We start from the raw sequence: 24,658 nt of genomic DNA, 5'->3' as shown, positions 1-24,658 counted from the left end.
TTTTCACATTAATCCTTTAGCCTTTTTGTATATCAAGGATGGATTTTTTTAAATTTTTCTGTGCCAAATTAAATTAACAAGTTATATTTATCTTCTCCAGTAAATTCACACTTACTGCATATAAATATAAAAAAAATTATGATGGGTGCTGAAAATCTGTGAAAGTTAAAGTACGATCCACAATGCTGCGATTTATTTTAGATCACAATTAAGACTTAACTTAATTTGTATTAGTATTAATTCTTTTGAGTTAAAATTCATTCAAGAATAAACTATATTTATTCTTCTGCTTAAATGATGCTGTGGCATTCCAATCTGGCGTGATTCAAACTGAATTTCTCCGGATATCATAAATAATAAACAAACAAAATACGATTATAGAAGAAACGAAAGATTGTGCTTGATCTAATCCTCGATTATCGGGTTTCGATGAAACTCAACCCAAAGGTATTTTGTTCATTTTCCCAACGACGTGTAAATAATGATTCTTACTATGTTCCGCACGTCGTAGAAATATTTGCTTTTTATTAAAAAATGAATTAAGAATTTCCGTAAGCGATATTTGTTTTATAGCTATATATTTTTTTGCCAAATAACCTTGTTTACTGTTGGGATACATTTAAATACATTGTCTATATATTTCATACAAATATGTATATGCATTATATTTAAAGCAAACAGAAATAAAAAAAATTACGTGAAAAGCGCCCGCTGTATGTAAATAATCTCTCTTAAATTAACATAGAAACTACATAAAAACGAAGTTCTCAGTAATTTAAAAAGAAACCTAAATTTATTCCAATTAAAAAAACAATTTCGCCATAAAAAAGCTTATTTTGATAACGAAATATATAGTAAAATTGAAAAAGTCTTAGAAAATCAGTATATATAAAAGATAAAAACGAAATTAGATCGATCAACAAGTGTTTTAATCATGTTAGACTAGCGCTTCGTAGTAGTAGAGGATGGGATTAAAGTTGGGTCACTTTCTCTAACAGCTGCATTTACAAGTTCGACTAAGCAAGTCGGGTCATCGAGTAGGGATGTGCTCGTACTAAGCTTGGTTAATGTATTTAACACAACTGTAAATCGAAGATTTTAATGATATTAGAAACAAACAGAAAAAAATATCAACTCAATACAATTATATTAACCAAATCACGTACTTGTTCGCATAGCGGAGAGTGTAGAATATCTCTCTAACCACGTCATTACTGATGATATAAATTGATCGACAGTTTTAGTGGCAACGGAACTGTTGTAAGAGTTGAACAACGGACGCATTATTTGACAGAACTGAAAACTTTTGTTAAAGACCTTTTTAATAAAAATTTATTCTTTACACAAAAATTTATAATAATTTAATTATCCAAATGTAAATCAAACACACAAACTTATCTTTTTATTATCTAATATTATTATGGAAAATTTTTAAATAGTTATAATTTCAAGAAGATACAATCCACGATTTCGGGTTTGCGTAGATCAGTTCTTTGCAATAGGTAATAAACTCTTTTTCAACGTCATTTGAAGCTTTCTGTAAAGACGAAAAAGGTTCTCTTAACATAAATAATTTGTAAGAAAAATCAAAAAGAATACACTTAAGTCTAAAATAATTCATACCCAGGCCAAACTTTTAAAGTTAGAACTTTTATTTGACAAAAGGCATCTTCTGGCTGGAAATGACACAGAAAGATGACACACCCTAAATACTATGAAAAATGATGGTGACAAAAATTTAAGACACTCCATACCATTCAAAAAGCTGACTTTATGGACTCTAACCAAGGATAACTTGACTTCATTAAGATTGGCACAGAAAAGCTTTCATAACCTTTGCAAAAACATATCTAGGCAAACAAGATGACTTATGATGATTCCGTGACAGCATGAAAATTTGGACCAAAACACACAGTAAAATTGGTCCAACCTCAAGGATCGGAATCTATGCGAAAGAAGAGTGATCCAAACTCCCAATTGAAATTTTCAAAAGACTTGTCACTTATTTTAAAAAAATATTTGGTAGCTAAGGTGAAAAAGTAAAAACTTTCCTGTTGATTATGAAATTTGATCAATAATGAAAAAGTATGAAGTCTTTTTGTCAAATAAAAATTCACCTGAGTCATTCACCCAAAAGCCTGTTATGAATGATTTTTAGACTTAACTGTTTATCGAGTTCTTAAAAACAAAAAAAAACCTGCTGAGGAAGGAATTCAGATGAACTTAGCTCAGGGATCTTGTTTTGACATTCACTAAAAAAACTATAAATCAATAATAACTGATGCAAACCAAAATAAAATGTAAGATACAACATAAAGCGAAAAGGTATTAATCCTTGTAATAATGAAACAAGACAAGTTATACTATTCAAAACACTAATATTTTGTATAATTAAATTGTTTTAAATACTTATTTGGTTTTACTATACTTACGCTATAGATATTTTAGATTGCTCAATCTCTTGTTTCAGTTGGTTAATTCGAAATTCCTGTGCATTCTTTTTCCGTTGCAATTCAGTAATGTATTCACATGCTTAAAATATAGTGATTTTCTATTAAGAACTTATAAAATATTTCTATAATAAAAAAAATTCTAAATATTGAAATATAAAATCTTGCTTTTCTCAGATAAATTCGAAAAAAAAAAAACTTTTCTGAAAAACGCATTTTAAATTGAAAAAACTAACTTTTCTGAAGAATTGATGCATTTGTAAGTTTATTAGCATGAGTAATGGTGCCTGCAGGGGACGGTAATAACGATGCTAAATCTTCAAATGCATTCTATTAAAAAAAAACTTTAAGTAAACCAGGTATAAATAAAATGCTCATTAGTGACAAGGCAATGATGTAAGCAATCAAAAAAAAAATGTTTCAAAGATAAACTTTTTTATCAATGAAAATTTTCTCACTTTTATAATGCCTCTTCTCTTTTGTTCTGCTGTGAGATGCAATTGTCGCCTATGTTCCTAAATGTACAAACATAAAAAAGTTTCTGCCAACTGGTGTAATAATTATCAACCAAAACTTTTTGAAAATGTATGATAAGCAAATTGTTTCTTTCAAAATTAATAAAACAAGCATAAAAAATGTTAATAAAACAAAATTAATAAAACAAGCATAAAAAATTGTTAATATCAGTGATCAAAACTTTAAGCAACATTTGCTCTGATGAACCTTTTAGATGAAAGTAAAGCAATCTATTGGCTACTTGATTACCATTTCATTTGATATAAGCAACATAATTATTTTTGTGAAATTATTCTTCCAAACAAGTACATGCAAATTCTGATTTTACAATAAAGAAAATACCCAAAGAGGTGGGGCATACATGACTTGCAGCAGAGACAATTTTCATAAAACTTTTTTGGCAATCTCAAGCAACCTTGCTACATCAAAATCCATGAAAGAACAATTGTGCTACCAATTTACTACCTACCAAAACCAGGACTTCTATTAATTTTCAACAAGATAAGGCACATTGTTAAATAACAAAAAGCATTAAATCAAATACCAAAAAATTGATGTAGAAAGTTAGCCTACGAGTATTACAACTCTATGGAGAACATTTGGTCATGGTTAGACAAACAAATAACAATGGACAGTCTACCACTACCAGGCACTTCTCTAAAAATCATTGTAAAAAATTTTGAGGAGTCAATTCCTAGTATTTTAATAGCTTTTAAAAAACAAAGGTGGCATTAAAATATATTAAGTACTACCTATGCTCTTTGTAAGAATATGATACTTTAGAGCAGTTTTTTTCTACTTTACTATAAAAACATACATGTATATATGTGTGTACATACATACATACATACATACATACATACATACATACATACATACATACATACATACATACATACATACATACATACATACATACATACAGTAGGTGGAGATTATTTACTTTATGTTAAATGTACATTAGGGAAATTTAGTGTTTGTATTAACATGTTTATTAACATTTGCATTAATATACTTTTGATAGTTATTTTTCAACTTTGCTCTGGTCAAAAGTATTTTTCCTTTCAATTATATTTTGAATTCAACTTTCATCTGTATTAGACATTAGGACTTTCATTATTAGACATTAGACTTTCATCTGTATTAGACATTAGGCTAATAAGTTGCAAAAATTTACATTAAAAGTTTAAAATTTTTCAGGCATCATATTGATCTGGGTAAAGCAGTTTCAAAGATTCATAAAACTATATGAGAAGTTATCTTTATGATATAAAATAATATCATAACACACAGATATATATATATATATATATATATATATATATATATATATATATATATATATATATATATATATATATATATATATATATATATATATATATATATATATATATGTCTGTGTGTGTTATGAAAGTTTAACACCTAGAAACTTACATTGTGAATTTGGTGGTCAACTGGAATTTGTTTCATCTTACCCTATAAAACATCACACTCTTTAAGATTTTTAGCTTATTTTCTTTTTGTGTTTTTTAAGCTGGTATCTTGAAATTATTTTAAAATACAAAACTACAAAGATAAAAAAGAAAGCAATTTTAAAAATGTTATAAATATTCTCTCATACTATATATTTCCCTCATACTATATATTTCCCTCATACTATATATTTCCCTCATACAAAATAATTAACAACAATCCAATTTAGAAAAAAGGAAATTTTCCTTAAAATTTAAGGTAAAACATTTACTTAGAAATTAAATTTCATGATAAGACAACTATTTAATTTTAAAATGTTTATAATTACCTCATGCATTACTGTATTCTGCACACTTTCATTTGCTTGCGGCAAAGAACCTGAAAATGATCATAAACATTCATTTTTTATCTCCCAAAAGGCACAAAATACTTTAAATAAAATCCTTTAATTTAAGAATGATAATATAAACTTGATTGTTTAGAAATTTTAAACTAACTTGATATATCTGAACTTTGAACAGTGGTTGTTTTAGGTAAAGAGTAGTAGGAGCTCTAGAATATAAAACATTAATAAAGAATACAAATTAGTAAAAAATTTAACAATTGTGAGTGATTAAACAAAATATCATCGCAAATGTAAGGATCAATATGAATGTATAAAATGCAATTTGGAGCACCATATCCATAAATTACAATGCTGGTAGCAAATTAAACTCAATAACAAAATCACAAACTGCATTTTGGACTTGAAATGAAAGGACATAAACTTACTATTGATGACGTACCATGTCTCAATGATACTAAAGCCATAGCACTATCCAGAGTTGTTGGAGGTGGTTTGCTCCATTGATGCTCATTAGCTGTTTCAATGTGATTCCATTCAAGACTAGTAACTGAAGGTGATGCTGCCAATTCTAGCAAATGTTGAGTGGGTGTAGTTACAGGGGAAAATTTTGGAGTACTTAAAATAACAGTTTGTGAATTAGTACTTGCATCACAGAAAGAAATTTCACGTGGCTTATAATCAAGCTTGCGATGTAAAGTTTTTATTAATGAGTTTTGATCTGGAACCTTTTTTAATGGATTTTTAATTTCCAAAGGTGTAGCATATTCATTTAATGAGGATGGTTTCACAAACTTACAAGTGTCCTTTGATTCTTCTATCAAAGATGAGGAAAAGTCTTTTTGAGGTGTAGTATACATTACAGTTTGATTAAGGCTTGAATCCATAACAGCTTGGTGATGTTGATGAATCTGAGAGTGTTGTTGTAAATATGGAGACTGATTTTGGTGCTGTTGCATGCAATCAGTTCCCACTTGCTGCACAGAAGATTGCAATGGATGTTCATGCTGTTTAATAATTCTGTCTGAGTGCTGTTGAATTTGATATTTCATTTGAAGCTGCTCTTGTTGTTGTTTCAACAGCAGCTGTAATTGTTGTTGCAAAAGTTCTAAATAAGCAAGGGTTGCTTCTGTACTTTGAGCAGGCTGTGAACATTGCAATAAAGCAGCAAGTGTAAGTAGTTGCTGATCATTTATAGCAGGGGCTATTGGAGTTGAAAAACTTGTTTGAGTTTGAGTTTTTATATTGCAATCTTGAGAAGTAGCAGCAGCAGGTTGCAAAAGATTGTTTGTTATATGCCCTAACAATGAAGTAGAAGTTGAATCACTGATTAAATTTCCTCGATATTCTTGATGCCTGGCAGTTTTACTGCTAATAGTAGTATTAACATTATCAGGTCTAGGTATACTAAAATTGGCTTCATAAATTCCACCTTGAGTTGAAACTGAGTTTAATTGTTGAATAGGCTGAGATTTAGGATGTATAGGTATTGGTTTTTGTGAGGCTAAATAAGGACATGTTTGAGTAAGGGTTGAAGAGATAGGGTCATTTGATTCAAATTCTCGTGAACTGCTTGATTTTTTTTTCATACGAGGCTTTTTTTGTGGAACTGAAACATTCTCTACTTGGGGTTTTATTCGCTTTGCATGTGTCACACAAGGTTCTGCAAAAGTTTTTAAACTTGGCTGAGCCTTTGATAGCATTATAGATTGTAAATGAGCAGTCAGGTTAGGAGCTTCAAGCTGAGGAGGCAGATTTTGAAAACGCCCCTTCTGTGATTCATGGGCACATGAATTCTTTAATATCATGTTCTTATTGGTAATAGATTGAGGAAAGTTATGCTTAGAATTATTAAACTGATTGTCTGAAGTGTAGCTAACATCACCTGTCTCATGATCCAAAGGTAAAACTTTTTTAGATGTATGCATTGAAAGGTATGCATTACCAAACGACTGAGGAGAAGAGGAATCATCATAATGTGCATTGGAAGGCAATATCTCACTAGGATGAATACTATCTACTTGATGACTGGTAGTTGACCAGTCCGCTAAATAAAAGAAATTAGTAATAAACTTTTCTTGTAACTTAAATAGGAAAAATGTATGTGGAAGGATTGTTTGGTGAAATGTATGTGGAAGGATTGTTTGGTGAAATAGGAAAAATGTATGTGGAAGGATTGTTTGGTGAAATAGGAAAAATGTATGTGGAAGGATTGTTTGGTGAAATGTATGTGGAAGGATTGTTTGGTGAAATGTATGTGGAAGGATTGTTTGGTGAAATGTATGTGGAAGGATTGTTTGGTGAAATTTACTTTGATCTAAATTGAGAAACTAATTACTTACAAAAAAGGAAATCAAAATTTTCCATCAACTCATCAAAGCAAGGGTTTAAGTGATCAATTGTGGGCTGAATCATTACAGATGAATCTGGTAATTAGATTTGATAATATTAGGAGTATCATAAACTTAAAAAACAATAAAAGAAAATTAGTGAAACTAGTAAATGACTTGAAACCATAAAATGTATAATAACAAGAAAATAAGTACATTTTCATTTACAATACTTTTTTATGAAATACCTTTATAAAAAGACAGAGAAGAATCATCCTCTAATGGTTTTAATTTCTTTGTATCAACACTAGAGAAAAGCGTGTCAGAAAGTGCATACATGGCTGACCCTGAAAAAAACTCTGCATTTGTATTTTGAAATATTTTGTACTCATAATCCAAAAATAACTAGAGGTTTATACTTAATTACATTGCTCAATCAATGTAATAAAGCTCAATAAAATGGTAAAATACCATACATTAAAAAATTAGTATAATTGATTTAACAATGTATTAAATAAACAAGAGTGAAGAAAAAAAAGATATTTTTTTTCATGTTTGTTGTGTTTTTTGTTTGTTTGTTTGTTTTTTTTATTGAATTTGCTCCAGTTGGTACAATACCTATTTAAATCATTATTTTTTAAACATTCAAAGAAAAAAATTTTTTAGAAGTAATACTCTGTTTAGAAATTTATCGTCATTAAAAAAGAATTAAATTATGTTAATTAATGTAGTCAGTTAACATTAAAAAAATCCAATAATACATTTTAGTCCATATTCATCAAACTCAAATGGCAACAGTTTTGGTTGTGAAAAACTTAACAAATTAATGATACAATAAATTTGCATTAAGATTTTTGAAAAAACAGATTCATTTTTAAAAAGGTTAAAAAATGTTATCAATTAATCCCAAATTGTAAAATCTGAAAAATATTTGCAAGCAAATACATTTAAAAACTAAGATAAGAGTTTAAGTATTTTTATTTTCCTTACTTTTATCATCATTCAGTCAAACTAAAAAAACTGGAGCACAAATTTGTTTAAATATTATGTTTAGTTGATTATATTATGTTAGCAATCACATGAATAAAGCAAGACAGGTTGTTATATACTGATGTTCAAGTATAGTGTGATTATTAGTTGGTAGAGATATACATGGATTATAAGCAAGATTTCACACAACTATAAAGATGAATTGTTTAAGATTATTCTTGAGAGAAAATAAAATTACCTAAATTACTTAAACTGTTTTCTGAAGCAAGATTTCCAAAGCCGCTATATTATATATTAGCTGCTATAATATTGTTTACAAGTAAGAGGAACTTGATTATTTTATACTTGTCACTAATAACAATGAAGAAACTATCAGCTATCTATCTATCTATCTATCTATCTATCTATCTATCTATCTATCTATCTATCTATCTATCTATCTATCTATCTATCTACACACACACACACACACACACACACACACACACACACACACACACACACACACACACACACACACACACACACACACAACACACACACACACACACACACACACACACACACACACACACACACACACACATGCACACGCACACACACACAAGTAAAAATACAGTACAAATTTACATATACAGAAAAAATTTATGTAAAAAAAGAAAATGCATACATGACTCAAGACTATGCATTGAGACATCTTGTTCCATACCATGGATACCTCCAGCCTTAGAACTATCATTACTAAAATTTAAGAAAGCTTAAGAAAACAAGAGCATCTGCACCTTACAAAGGAAAAAAGTTAGATTTTAAAATTATTTCATTCAAAATATAAAATAAGAAAATAAATTAAACTGTAAATAGATATATTTGATTTACAATTATACATTTAGGGTGGAATGCAAGAACCGAACTTCAAATTTAAAGTCGAACTTCAAACCTGAAGTGCAACTTGACCAAATGAATAAAGCGAACTTCAACTCAAGTCAGACTTGAAAGCCGCCAAAAATAGACCATTTTCAAGTCTGATTTCAAACCAGACTTGAGAGAGTTAAAATTCCTTCCAAATGCAAGAAGCGGACTTGAAATTTCAAGTCAGACTTCAAATCTAAAGTCTGACTTGAACGGAATGCAAGAAGCAATCTTGAACTGAAGTCATTTTTTCAAGTCATTTTTTCAAGTCTGCTCCAGACCAATCTTGAGACCAAACTTGAAAAAAAATAACAAACCACCAAAAGTAGTTACTTGGGTATATTAACGTAATTAATTTAGAAGGTTACATTGTGAAAGTATATTTGTCAATGAATTCATTAAAGAAAACTGAATACCAACATTGTGAAAACATATGTCTTTTAAAACATCCTGTAACTCGTATGTAATGATCCAACATGTCATACTTTGATGCCATTAGAAATGTTTATTAGCATTTTGAAATGTCAAACATCCTAGCATTACAAAAGGCTGTTGATTAAGGCACATTTATGTGATACAGTATAAAAGTAAATTCCATTTAGTAATAAACAGTTCCAGTTATTCAAAGAAGTGATACGTGTAAAAGGAGTAAAAGAGAGTTCATGAGAAGTAGTTACAATAATATGAAGTATTTTTTAAAAAAAAATTGTTTTAAAACGTTCAAAAATGAATTGGTATGAGCTGAATTTTAGAAGAAGATGAAGAAGAAGAAGAAATATGCCAAATCACATACCATGGTTTATTATTGACAGAGCCAATCCTTTAGAAGTTTACAATGATAGATTTTACTGTAGTCTTACTGTAGATTTTACATTATGTTTTTAAATAGCATCATTTTATACCAACAAATGATAATATACTCAAGTAACAATAAATGAACTCTTTTAGAGAGTAATAGGAGATTTGGAGGAGCTGAAAGTTAATCAGTCAACTGTTTCTCAAGTGGTTAAGAATATTTCAATTCAAATGGCTAACAAAGAAATCAGTACATAAACTTTCCAACAGAAGCTGATTCTTTGATAATTCAGCAAAGGTGATTACAAGTTTTCATGGACATCTGAATTTGCTATTTCCTAAAAACTTTGAAATTTTTTTTGATAAAGAAAATATTTATATTTATCAAACCATTATTTAGAATTTACCTAATTCAAAGATCACCAAAATGTATAGGAGCAATTGATGGAACACGTATTCCTATAATAAATCCTGGTGGAGAAAGCACAGAAATATATAAAAACAGAAAGGGATTTTTTTCTTTGAATTGTCAGGTTATTGCAGGTGCTTCAAATGAAATTTTATCTGCTTGTGTTCAATGGCCTGGAAGTGTTTAGGATTCATGTGTTTTTGCTAACTCAGCTATTAAATAAGTTTTAGAAAATCGCCAACATGTTCATGTTTTAGGTGATCCTTGTAAACAATATTTAATGACACCTTTTTCTAACCCAAAAATGAAAGTGAAATCAGATAGTTACAGCTTGAGAAATACACACATGTTGAATGTTGTTGTTGAATTTTGTTTTGGTATATCAAAAAAATGATACCCTTGTCTTAACATTCCCTTACGAACAAAACTACAAAATTCCATAGCTATAATAGTAATATCCCATTTAGTGCTTCACAACATTGCCCTTCTACAAAATAATTATTGTGGAGGCAATGAAATACAAAATAGTAATTAAGAATATGGTACTGAAGCATTCATAAGAGATATTTTTGCAGAAACAAAGTGAAATCAAATTTTGGACTGATTTTTTTTTAAAAAAAATTTGTGTCTGATTATGGATAAACAGTCTAATAACAAAAACTTTATTTGCAAATATTTATACTGCATATTATTTCAAAAGAATTACATTTTATATTTCAAATTAGTATTATATATGAAAAAAACAAAAATAAAGTGATAAGTTAAAACATTCCAAAAAAAATTTGGATGTGATATTGTTTGAAAATAATAATCCTCACATAGAATAATTCTGTTATGTTGCTTTTTTAAAACTTTGTGAAAATTTTAACTGTGAAAATTTTTTTTGGGATAAATTTCCATTTTAATTTCATGTTCTTTTTGTTTGTATTTTTGTTTTTTTTGGAGTGAGTTTTTTTTACATTAGTTATTTCTATTTGTTTTTGCATTAGTTCTTTATCAAGATCATGAATTTCATTATATTGCTTTTTTGTATTTTTTTTAATAAGAGATTTTTGTTTAATCTTAAATTTTGTTCTTTTTCATGTGTTAATGAGCAAGATGCTATCAATGGTTTCTTAAAAATTTTCTTTTTTGTTTTTATAAGTGGCCCAATAACTTTATAAGTGGCCCAATAACTCTCCATATATGATCTCTATTGACTTACATATGTAAATAGTATACTTACATATGTAAATGTACTGGAATACTTACATATGTAAATGGTGTGTGTGTGTGTGTGTGTGTATGTATGTATGTATGTATGTATGTATGTATGTATGTATGTATATATATATATATATATATATATATATATATATATATATATATATATATATATATATATATATATATATATATATATATATATATATATATATATATATATATATATATAGTATCATCCCCAAAAGGCATCAAAATAAGATTCTGTATTTTCTAGAACATTTCCATGTATTTTAGTTCAAATGGAATCTGTTATAATGGAGAATTCAAGAGATATTGCCTTGGTCACTTAAGTGGTACATATGACCAACCATTGTTTACCTAAAACTTAGGATTTGGAACTGAAAGTGCCAAGATGAATTTATTTTTGTAATTAAAAATACATAGCAAGACCGTTTTTTTTTTTTTACTGTTATTAACTTTTTATTTAATTGTATATTATACAAATATCATTACACGAATTTGTTTCAGTAAAAGGTTTTTCCCATAAAAAAAATTCATTGGTTGCGAAGTGCATTTTCTGATAACACCCTGAATTTAACGCCTCAACTATTTTTCAAGTTCGACTTTCTCAGGCACAAACTTGAAATTTTCAAGTCTCATTTATGCATTCGCTCAAGTCAAATTTTCAAGTCTGACTTGACAAAGTCAAACTTGAGATTTCAAATCGAACTTGACTCAAGTTTGGTTATTGCATTCCACCCTTAAGCATCCAAAAGTTTAAAAACACATAAATGTTTGTAAGAAAAGGTAATAGGGGATATAAGGTATAAGAAGATCAATTATCCAGTGCTTTTAGTATAAGTACACATAAAAATCTACCATAAGAAATTATTCTTTGGTATAAAACATGGCAGATGGTATATATCATGCACCATTTAAAACGATTATTAAAAATTAAAGATTAAGTATGTAAAGCTGTAGTTCATGGAAAATCGAAGTTAAATTGATGCAATTGGAGATCATCAGTGTAACATTTTTTAAAAGTTTTAAAGCATTTTTGACCAAAAAATATCAATACTAAATAAAATAAAAATTATTTGCAAAAAAAAAAAAAGATTTTGTATTGTTATTGATAAAAAAGAATTAAAAATTAAATAATTTTACAACTTTTTAGTGAAAAGTTTGTCAATTTTGTATTTTAGTTTTGATATTAAAATTTAAAGTAAATGTAATTGTTAAAGTCAGTTACCATTTTATTTTTTTTTTTTTTACTTTTACACATTACAAAGTTAACATAAACTTCACACCTTTTTTGATTTTCATCCCCTTCATGTTCATCTTCTTCAAAAAATTCCTAAAGATTTACATTATCTTTCATCAAAAACAGAAAAAAAAATTTTTTGAAATTTTATATAAAGAAAATTCACAATTTGTCACTAAATTTCTTTATATAGAAATTAATATAAAAGTTATATAGAAATTCTTTGTAAAGAAAATTGGTGACAAATTTTATCTTGCAATTATTTATTAAACAACAAAGAATGCTTTGTGACCTGTGACAGTTTGAAATTACTTTTCAGCACATTTCACTTAAAAACATTAACAAGTAAACATAATTTTGATTATACAACATTTGTATGCTAAGGGAAAAGAGTCACAAAAAATTTCCCATGAAAATTGGTGGAAACTCAAAGTCGACTAAAGTATAGTTAACTTAGAGAATGAATACAACCACATTTAGTATCTTGATCTTCTCAGAGGGAGAGCAGCAAGTCAAAAAAAAAACTTTACAGATGAAAATATAAACGGTGGACTTATGAAAAAATATTATTTTCCAACCAAAAGAACACAACAAAGAAGTTACAGATCATAAGAGAGTCAAGAATATTTTTGTGAATAGTAAAATACAGGTTCACCTGTGTTATAGCTGGAAAAAAGAGAAATATGACTGCTTGATTACAAACTAATTTTTTACACAATAATGTGCATAGTTGAAGGCTGATTAATCTTTAACGATGCACGTCATGTGGTACTCAAAAAGCCTTTTTTCAGAAAATATTTGGGACATTAGTTATGCTTTTTTTACTATATTTATCAGTTCTTACAATTTTTATCTGTGCAACAGATTAGAATTGAACTAAAAAGTGAATAAACTGCTTAAATTGTTTATTGATATTTGTTTGAAGTATACTAAGTGTTAAACCAATTTTTGATAAAAAAAAAAAAAAAAAAAAAAAAAAAAAGAAAAATTAAAGTTTAATGATCTTTAATAAAATACTTTTTGCTAGAAATTGAGGCAACTTACTTACTAACTAACTTAGTACAATGTTCAAAGTATCAAAAGAACAAAGTATCCTTTTATAAATACTCATCACCATGTTTGATGAAAACTAAAAGTAGATCATTTAAGGACTCACAGGATATATTTTGATAAACTACCAACCTAGCTAATTTGATGTTTAGAGGTGATGTCTTTGATTGATGAGCACTGCTAACATTGCAAACATTTTTCACTATATTAATCATTCAGCATTACACTCCATATTATACACAACACCTGAATTCTATATTTTATACATAATAAGTGCTTAATATGACTTCATAACTTCAAAATGTTTAAGCAGTTTGATTACTTGACATGTTTCTTGTAAATCTTTCATTCATAATTAATAACAAAGTAATTTGAAATCTCTTACCCAGCTAATGAACTAAATGCATAATTCAGAGCAATCTCAAAAAAATGTTGACAAGCAAGATGCAGAAGCTCTTTAAAAGTTCTTTTCTTAATCAGCACTGCAACACCACCTCAGACTTCAGAATAACTTGCAGTATCAATACAACCATGCATTGCATTGTAGAGTTAATACAACCATGAAATGCTTTCTGGTTATATAGTGTAGTAATCTGGCCATATAGTGTCAATGGTACAAAAATGTTGATTTACAAAATTTTTAAGAAAGGTTGAGATGTAAATCATCTGCTGCACATTAGATTAGATGAAAACTAGACACCAGTACTTTTAGCAAAATGTAATTTAAATGGTGGCAATCAAATTTTAGATCTGAGTTATTTAAAATTATTTAAGTACTTTACAGAGATTTATAATCAAGAATAGAAAAAAAAATCTGGCCTTAGTTAAAGTAATTTAGTAAATGAGTAAATTTATAGAAATTTACATTAAACTTAGGAGTAACAATCAGTAATATAAAGTATTTTAAAATAAATGAATTGGTTGTATAAAAATACAATAACACTTTGCAAAAACACCTATAATTAACCTCTTCTGATTCCTCCAAATCTTCTTTTTTGGCTGTACCACTTTTCAGAAGCTGAAATATAAAAGCAGTTTTACATCTCAAATGTAAAGTTATAAATATATTTGGTTATAAAACAGAAAAAACAAACTGAAAAATATTTTTTGGGTTTAAAATGAAGCTACTTTTAGGTTTAAAAGAAAACATTAGAATGTTGTTCTATCAATTAAATGCAAATGTAAATAATTTTAGCCAACAAAATACTTTAAATTAGCCATTTAAACCTTTCTGAATAAAGAAGCTGGAACAAAGGTTTTTGCAGTTATAATTTGTGATCACTGAAGGATTTGTCATATAGCAATATTGACTTTTACTGATTTTTCAATAAATGTGATAAATATTATGATAAATATTGAGATAGATAATAAGATAAAAAACTAGATAAATGATAAGATCAGCTACAGTTTCTACATTGTAAAACAAATTAGCATTATAAAGAGTTGGTAAACTTATTCAGGGGTTTGTATTCATAGTTACATATTAAATCCAAACATTAGGAAAATTATGTTTTTAAAAATTACTTTTTCTTTATACAATCTTCTCCACTTCTTGAACTCTCGAGACACTGCATCTAGTCGTCTCTTCCAATACTTTCCTTCTAATATTACAGCCTGTGAAGTACTATGGACTGATTCATCAGAAAATGGAGCTGCAAATTGAAAGAAACGAGCCTTTTTCTTCATTTTGTCTATTAATAAAAGAACATGATTCTTAAGTCAAACTCTTTTTGTGTAAAATAAAACTATTTTGATGTAACTGCAGAAGTTATGAAAAAAATAGTATAAACCAAAAATAACAAACTGATAATTTAGTGGTAGAATTTCAGTAAATACTGTTTAGAAAAAAATCCACAAAATATTTCATCAATGTAAAGATTTTCATTTGATCAGCATTCAATATCAATACTTACACTGTATATGCCATGCCCTCCATATGGCATTGTTTAAGCGAGTCTTTTGATCGAATTGAAGTTTTTGACTCCGAAAATCTTTCCATTTTGGTGTGATCAGCTTTCTGCAGCTACAAAATTTAATTTTTAAATGATCTTTAAAGTTTCAAAAGTCTTACTTTTTTAACACATTTTTATTTTAGTGTTACTTTGCTCATATATTCTGTTGTTTTTATTTTAGTGTGACATTGCTCATATATTCTGCTATTGTTCATACTGTAACTAAGAAGAATACACTATTTCAAACATTTCAATATAAGCATCAGAAATGTTTTTTGAAATACATTGAATTTAAAATAATTTATATTTTTGGTTATAAGATCCCATTAAAAAAGTGAAATACCTCACATGCCTTCTATTATTTTGTTTCAATCCTTCAAGATATTACACAATAATGTTATTCAATGAAACTCAGTTTAATTATATTAAAGTTACTTTTCAAAAACAACAAACTTATGAATATAAATTTTTCACACCAAAAATATTGTCTTTAATCCATAAATAGATCTATTTCAACAATTTTCAGAAAATTTAAAAGATTCTTGTTTTGTATTTCAAAATTTGCATTTAAGAGATTGATAGAAGTAGTTAGCAATTTATTTTTTATTACTAATTGTTAACTGAAAGTGTGACTACAAATTAATTACATGCATTAGCATCCAAAAAGCTGAGACCACCTCTATAAAAACTCCATCAACTTACTTTTATGAGTGAAATAGCATTTTTATGGTAGGTAATTGTTGATTTTTATTGATCTCTTTATTTTTATTGTGGCATTTTAAAAACATTTATCCAAAACTTCATAGATCAACATGATGCAACCATTACATTTTTATGGTTCTTTTTTGAATTTTTTACCATATGCATGTTAAAATTCAGCACCCATTTTCAACCCAGAAGGAAGAAATACTGGTGGCATATTTTTACCCTCAGAACTGACTATTCCAAAAATAATTTTATATGATTTGTGAGGGATGCTTTGCCTGAGGTGCAAACTTGACCTTGTCTGGGTTAATGTCATGCTTTTCATTAGCCAGATTAGTCCAGATCCTCTTCTTGACCTTGTTGACAAAATCTGAGTTAACAACTGATTACAAAACCTCATCAAAGTTGATTGCCAAATTTTAAAGTGTATATGGTAAATAATTTTCACACCTTTTATTTTATTATAATAGTTCTAAACCAATATTTAAGCTATGAATCATCTGTATATTATAATTATGAAAGAGAATTTTACAGGAGAAACAGGAACTTGTTACTTAAGAGGTTTTAATCTTGTATCAATGTTAGGTTGCAGCTTGATTTCAAGTTTCTTTTAAGAATAAAATAATCTACATTGAGTTTGCCAAGCCTCACCTTCACTGACAATAAAAGATCAGCCCATTGTTCTCTGAACAGACAAGTTCAGAGAATATTGTCAATGATTTTTCAAACCAAAAATTATTCAAATTAAGCAATTCCTTATTTTAGAATTCAATTTATATATGAACTTTTTTACAACTTTTAAGTTTGGTATTTAAGGAACTTGTAAACATTTATAACTTTTTAAGTTTAACCTTTCAAACTTAAAAGTTTTTCATTTTTTAAATTAGCTTTTTAATGCATCAGTAAATAACTACTAGGAAGTTTAATTTTCTAATCGAATGCCATTTCTGCCACAAAGAAAAGCAAGTCTGAAAACAAAGAACTAAAAAAACCAGTATGAAATATTTTGAAAGACTATTTGTTTCAGGTTAATATGAAAATATTATTGTTTCAATTTTTGTCTGGAAAATAGCTTTCTTTTTAAATCATTCTAACAAAAATGCAGCATTATTTAGTTCCGGTAGAAATGAAATTATTATGTTTGGGTCCAAAAAAGAAAGAAATATAAACAACAAAAATTAATTTAAAAAACTATTTGAGCACTATTTAAAACTTAATTTGTTTCATTTTTGAACCTTAATGGTTTGCCTAATTATCATTCATCATTTGAGAAAAAGTGAAATGTTGTTTTAAATTTTAGCTTACAATAATTTTAACTAAATATAAAAATACTTAGCTAAAAAATAATTTTATGTCTTTTATAAAAGCAAATGTTCACTAAAAGGAAAAAATTCTTACTCACTTCTTTGTGTTTGCCCTTGGTTACAGCTGAATGTGACAATGTCATGATTTAAACATATTTAGATATATTTAACCATGTATATTTCTATATATATTTAACCATGATTATCTACATATATTTAAAAAATATTTATCTTTTTTACTTTGATTTAAATAGATTTTTTATATAGACATTTACAAAATTTGAAACTTTTGCAACCAAAAAAATCAGACTAAAAAAAAAACTGATTACATATCTTGCAGCAAAGTGTCTTTCAAAAAAGAAATATTATTTTTAAGCATTATATTTTCTAACTAGTCAGCTTGTTAAAGAAACAATTAATATAAAAAAGAAAGAATAGAAATTAAATGAAATATTCATATTAACACAATACTTCACGCGTCAGACACGTTCTAAGAACACTGGAAAAGCATGCCAAATAATTATATTACCATCTTTATATTAACTACACATGAATCAAGAATTGTGTAGTTAGCTTTGAGAAATGTTAGATAAACTTAAAAAAGGTCTAGTTTTAATTTTTAGAAAATGGTATCGCAGAAGCTGTAATTTAAAATTAATTTTAGATGTGTTGTATGTAGCATGTACCTGAATTCCAAAGTGAGATATTCAAACAGTTTGACTAAAGAATCGTCAACTGTAAATAATAGCTTCTGTTTTGCAGTTGGCTCCGGTCGTTTCTTGTACAACGTTGACATAAACATTCCCAAAAACTTATCAAAATTACTAGTGAAATACTTATTAATTGGAGATCAAAAAAAATAATATTTTGATGTCACGAAATCCACGAAATCCCATATTTTCACGTGAAATACGATCCCGATAAAGCGATTAAAATAACTCCAAAACACAGTTGTTTCATTGGATGTAAGAATCACGTGCTTATCACACGTGATATTTTTAAAGCACCGTTGATTGTTTTTTTCGTCTTTTCATTTTAAAAAAAAATGTTTACGAATTTGGTGGTGTGAGACAGATATGAATGAAACTTATATTAAAAATATTTTCTCATACATTTTATTTTAAATTCTTTCGTTCTTAATGTGCATAATGAATAGCATTTTTGCAATAAAGTTAATTACCCTGAAAAGATTAACCCTTTTTTCAGCTTTTATCGTATCATTTTTGATATACAGTGTGTAATGCTGTTTATCTAGATACCGATTTCTTGCAAGTTTTTACTTTTTCGCATACTTTTACATGCAACTTCCTTGGCTCTGCACAGTGGGACAGAGTGTACCAAAATAACGATTGAAACATGTACATTTTTTAACTTTAATACTTTACTACTAGTACCACTTTATACAACATGCATTGCATTAAAATTGCTTTTTTATTTCTGACTCTTTGAAATTCTTATTGTAATCATTAGATTTTATGTAGCAGTTTCGATTTTTTAATAAGTTTCTCGAACACGAATATTTCTCGATATAAACACGAATATTTCTCGAAATAAACACGAATATTTCTCGATATAAACACGAATGTTTCTCGTTATAAACACGAATATTTCTCGATAACTTTTTAATTACTAATCTGTTATCCTAATGTATAAAAAACTTGCAATTAAAATACATAAAATGTACATAAAAAACATATACCGAACATTTTACAGAAATTTAAATTTTTAACATAGTTAAAAATTTAAACTTCTGTAAAATGTTCGGTATATGTTTTTTATGTACATCTATTTTTATTAAATTCCTTTTGTTCTTTTTACTTTCGTTCTTTTAACTAAAAAAGTTTTTTTAAAGTTATAATAATTTTTACTGGAAAAGCAACAATAAGTGCCATTATTTTCTTAGACGAAATACTTTGATATTTTAACTCTCTAGGAGAAAATCACATTTTTATTCAAGATGTAACATATAAAATATTTAATAACATTCTTTGAGTTGTTCTTTAATCAGAAAAAAAAGGCTCTTTTAAAAAATTGCTGAAATGACAATGAATAAACGAAGATTGAAACAATTAAACAAAGAACTAATTGTAAAGTTATACATAATCTTAATTTGTATATCGAGCGGATTTGAATATCAACAAGTTTTGCTTACATTTTCTTAAACCTAATTGGATCATTGATATTACCACAGAGTCTTCAAAAAATCTTACTTCATGGGACAGAAATAATAGTCTTAATTTTGCCAATTGGTCAATTGAAGAAGTTCGAAATAAGAAATTTGAATGTTTTAGGGGAAATTATGTTTCAAGAATAAAGAAAAATGAAAATATTATGAAAAGAATTTTATGTAAATCTGATTCTATAGGATAAAACAACTGATTATTTCCTCCTTTAGAAAGTTTCATTAATACAAAAGAAATCTCCTCCTAGTGTTGTTAAACTTTTTATTTGCAAGAAAAAAAGTAAAAGCAATTTTTAGTCTTTTAGTTTTTTTTTTATAATTTTACTTTTTATAGGTTTTTACATAGATTGTTAGAGTTAAGCAATAACGGTACAAAATAAACGCTTGATATTAATTTGGCATAAAAAGCGCGATTTTGTCCCACTGCGTTCAATATGAATGAAACAAAAACTCATTTCTTGGCAAATAGTAATAATGGAGATGCACTGCAAACAGTTGCAGCAACAAAGTCGGCGGTAAAATAGTGGTTCTGAGAAATAGTTCATCTTTAGCAAATGGTTCAATATCCATTCATAATGAGTAAGTAACTTTGCTGTTACTTTGATTATTTTAGTAATTGTAGTTCTAGTTTTGTCACCAGCTGACAGACATGCTCAAAACACAAACATTCTTTCTCAAAAAGTCTTGGTGGTTAAAAAAAAATAAACCTCATTTAATAGCTAGAGAAAAATAGTACTGTTATCGACTTCGACTAAATCGACTATAAGTCGACTAGTCAAAAGTCGAAATTAGTCGACTTTGTAAAATCGAATAGTCGATTTAATCGACTATGAGTCTCCTACTAATCGACTTAAAGTCGATTTAGTTGGGTAATCATCCTGACATCCTTATTTCAATATTTTTACTTTTGATTTAATTTTATCAATCTCTAATATTGTTTTGATGCTGATCAATTTAGTAAAGAGATATCTATATAAGTAATTTATCTTGTAAAGATAAATTGTTTATTAAGATCGAGCCATGCGTAAGATTATCATTCATAGCGGTTTTTTTAATTCAAACAAAATATCTGAACATCGAGCCTAATTACTGTATCACATAAACTTAATTCAACCAAAATATCTGAACATCGAGCCTAATTACTGTATCACATAAACTTAATTCTTAGCTTACTGTATGCAGCACCACTTCATTAATGTTTCCTTTTTCTCATTATAGTAACCAGTTGATGTTTTTTAAAACAAAATGTTAAGTAATGTGTTATGGTACTCAGTTAAGAATGTGAAAAAGTTTTATAAATCTACCACCCCCAAAAAAAGCTAAGCCACCCCATCTGCCCTCACCTATCTACGCGACTACTTTTTATTAAATTTTCTGTTAATTTTTTGCATAAATTGTTGTAGAAAATGATATAAAATGCCCATTCGTGTTTTTTTTCTTTACTTTGTGATATTGATTTCCGTTTTATTATGTATATTCGATTTTAGTTCATCTAATAGATTTGATGAATTGAAATTGAACAAAGGAAATGCTCTTGATAAGACAACAGCATGTGTTATTATTATAGTATTACATACCACCTTGTTTTTTGTTTACTCTCTTAAAGTTCTATTTGTTTCATAGCATCTGAAAAATAAATTGTCAAGAAATATTAAAGTATATTATTATAATATTCAAATATTATAATTATATACTTTAATATTGCTTGACAATTTTTAGTCGAAATATTTGGATAAAAAATTTTATTCAAATATTTCGACTAAATCGACTTTTAGTCAACTTAGTCGATTTTATAAATGTATTAGTCGATTTTGGTCGACTTTACATTTGGTCGAAAATACATTAATCGATTTAGTCGACAGTCGAATAATTTCAAAGTCGTAACAACACTAGAGAAAAACAAATCGAATCAAAAAGTCTTAACGCTGAATGCAAAAGTAGAGAGAGTAGTACAGAGAGACTCGAGAGTAAACTTTTTATGCAATTTTGGACCATCGGCTCATTCTCTGGCAAAGCCGGTTTTCGCAATGCCCTCGTAAAACAAAAAAAACAAATTTGAGAAACGAAATATAACTAGAAGTAGATAAGCATAAAACCTGTAAAAAAGCTTTTTTGAAAATCTTTCAAGTAACATAGAACAGAGTAGATGTTGCTTTAAAAAAGATGAATTTTGAAGTAATTACAGGCAATAGGAGGAGTGTAAGTGGAAAAATAATTATCAAACAAAGTCCAGGAAGTAGTTGACCACATCAACTCGTTTCCAAGATATCTATCACATTATTGTCAAAATCAAATCAATCCCAAAAAACCTTAGTCTCCGATTTAAGCCTCTATAAAAGGACACTTGCAGAGCGTGCGACGTTTATAAAAAATATTATCATCGCTCACAGGAGAAAAAACTTAAAAAACTGAAAGAAGATTATGATATTTACCTAAACAAAACTGTAAGAGAAAAATTTTGAAAAAAAACTATGAAAAAGAACCTGGAAGAAGCTAAAATTAGTGGGGAACTTGAAACATTGACTTTCAATTTACAAAAAACGCATCCTCTAACTAAAGTACCAACAAGCATTGTACATTACAACTTAATTTTTACAAGCTTGGCATTTATGTTAACAGTTCTAATCAAGGAACTTTTAATGTATGAGCAGAAAATGTAGCAAGCAGGGAGAAAGGAAGTTTGACTTTGCCTAAAAAAAAATACTAAGAGGGCTTATCGAAGCTCAGGTAAAAGAACTTAGGCTGTGGTCCGGTTCGTGCAGAGGACAAAATCGCAGTATAAAGATTGTGCTTCTGCTGCATATCCTCTTAAATTTCTTAAACTCGCAAAAAGAGGATATAAAAGGAGAAATAACAGGAGAAATAAAAGGAGAAATAAAAGGAGAAATAAAAGGAGAAATAAAAGAAGAAATAAAAGGAGAAATAAAAGGAGAAATAAAAGGAGAAATAAAAGGAGAAATAAAAGAAGAAATAAAAAGAGAAATAAAAGGAGAAATAAAAGAAGAAATAAATGAAGAAATAAAAGGAGAAATAAAAGGAAGAACAAAGAACAAATTTACCGTTAGATATGTTAAGATGGAAGAATTCATTTCTGTCGAAAATATAGTTAAATTGATTACAAATTGAAAAGTGTACCGAAATAAAGACATAGTGGCTTAAGTGCCATGAAACAACACTAAATAAATAAGAACCTACTACATTGTTAACGAATACCATTTTATTACTTAACATGCTAAAAAATGAGTTTCAAGGGATCTTGTCCTATAAAATATATTTTACTAGGTCACTGTTCTATGGTTAATACTTTAACATATAAACAATTGCAATTCTTTATTTTTTACAAAGTGCTAAACTTCAACGTGAATATCTAAACAATGGTGATGGGGATTAACTACGTTGTTGTATAACACTATCCATATGGTCTCAGTTCCGTAAAAACCGTAGATTTAAAGCCATGGAATACTACTTTTAACGTCACATTATTATCACACTAAATGTTTAGTGAACTTTTTGCTGTACTAGGCGTTTCTATATGAAGACCCTCGATCCTACTTGCCTTAATTAACTGACATTTTTCAAATTTACTTTTAAGACAATAGAAAAACAAAAAAATTTCTTTTGCCAATATGAAATATCTACAAAGTACAAAAATTTTTTGACCAAAAGGTGGACAAAACAGGGCCATCGAGAGCGCTAATGGCACCCGGTTTAATATTGGAGAATAGCGCCCCTTTTCAAGCCAAGAAATTTCAAAATTTAAATTTTTGCAAATGCAGCAATTATTAATTTCTGACATAACAAATTCTATTTCTGCGTTACAATCAATTCTCTGGATTAAGAAACGGTTCACAAACCAAAACTGACATTAAAATCAACATATCAGTTTTAAACCAATAAAGGAAAGGACAATCAACGAAAACTTTGAAAAAGGTGAATGAGGTGCTTAAAGATGATTTTTTCGAGCTTTTCTGGTCACCCAAATATCGATGACATTGTTGTAGCTCACCTTTTTCACCAAATCTTCTTCAAATGAAATGATAAAAAAAATCAGTTACGCGATCCTGGCCCATTGTCGAACGGAGAGAGTTCTTTACAATCTTCAATTTATTGAACAATCGTTCACCCTCAGCAACTGACACAGGAATAGTGTTGAAAATCTGGAGCATGATGCAAAGCTACTGAAAAGGCATTCAAGCTTCTTCTTAAAGATTTGGTTGAGTAGCTGCATTGGATTTCCTTGCTTAAAAGTTTTTTTGTGGACAGTGTTAAAGGGACGAACTTCTTCAATGAGATCCTCATCGTTCACATCTCTCGGATAAAATTGTGCAAGCTCGCGAGCGTTTCTTGAATAGAAAGATCATCATTATCCAACCAGATGAATGAAAAAATATCGCCATTCTGCTCGCCTCAAATCTTGAATCAATTTGCTGGATCAGATTATCAAAACCAATATTAAAAATGTTCAATTCGAGTTCTTTCTTTTGGCTGTCATGGAAATAGGCTGTGTTTGATGCCTCACCGTGAAAGCGCTTTGGTTTACGCTTTCTGTTAGTAGCTAGTTCAGTCTTGAATCCTAGGGGTCTAGTTACAGCTACAGTCTTTTAGAAAATCTGTGAGCAAGAGCCCCTAATTTGTTTAAGATCCTCCAACAGCTGTTCAATCAAAAGTAGCTCGTCATCGATTCTAATGGCTTTAAATTGTAGAAGATAACTAAAGTTGTTAACAGCAGTAAGGGTTTTGTACCAAATTGTAATCAGCAATGCAAACTCAAAAGATGATA

The 24,658-nt window shown here is 28.2% G+C and overlaps 1 protein-coding gene across 5 annotated transcripts; it reads right to left on the bottom strand.

The window, feature by feature from the left end:
• Positions 1–561: 561 nt before the first annotated feature.
• Positions 562–18,628, bottom strand: LOC145184120 (MLX-interacting protein-like). 5 transcript variants are annotated; one of them, XM_090093457.1, is made up of 19 exons: positions 18,383–18,628; positions 15,649–15,758; positions 15,260–15,426; positions 14,703–14,753; positions 12,732–12,778; positions 8,776–8,846; positions 7,364–7,462; positions 7,128–7,211; positions 5,214–6,832; positions 4,940–4,994; positions 4,771–4,820; positions 4,404–4,445; positions 2,909–2,965; positions 2,687–2,780; positions 2,433–2,532; positions 2,198–2,261; positions 1,460–1,537; positions 1,167–1,296; positions 562–1,082 (listed from the first exon to the last, which is right to left on the bottom strand). In XM_090093457.1, exons 1-19 carry the CDS (start codon positions 18,496–18,498, stop codon positions 943–945), a joined length of 3,174 nt encoding a protein of 1,057 aa, XP_089949583.1. In that variant the 5' UTR covers positions 18,499–18,628; the 3' UTR covers positions 562–942. The 5 variants fall into 5 exon arrangements, with proteins under 5 accessions (XP_089949583.1, XP_089949584.1, XP_089949587.1 ...); XM_090093458.1 differs by having other exon boundaries at positions 2,198–2,252; XM_090093461.1 differs by lacking the exon at positions 18,383–18,628 and adding an exon at positions 17,795–17,909.
• Between the last annotated feature and the right edge of the window lie 6,030 nt (positions 18,629–24,658).

Source organism: Hydra viridissima, unplaced genomic scaffold (assembly GCF_058129835.1).
Source record: "Hydra viridissima isolate aposymbiotic clone 2 unplaced genomic scaffold, HvirCarnegie_v1 scaffold_7, whole genome shotgun sequence".
Classification (NCBI taxonomy): domain Eukaryota; kingdom Metazoa; phylum Cnidaria; class Hydrozoa; order Anthoathecata; family Hydridae; genus Hydra; species Hydra viridissima.
This window is presented reverse-complemented; position numbering and strand designations above follow the sequence as displayed.

Bases quoted from the DNA above. Each gene is read 5' to 3' on its own strand.
- LOC145184120 (XM_090093457.1), bottom strand. From the start codon at position 18,498: ATGTTTATGTCAACGTTGTACAAGAAACGACCGGAGCCAACTGCAAAA. The intron at 7,463-8,775 runs GTATGCATTTTC...AGTTTTTTTCAG, and splicing joins AATGCATAGTCTTGAGTCAT to GGTCAGCCATGTATGCACTT. The intron at 4,995-5,213 runs GTAAGTTTATGT...TTTATATTCTAG, and splicing joins GACATGGTACGTCATCAATA to AGCTCCTACTACTCTTTACC.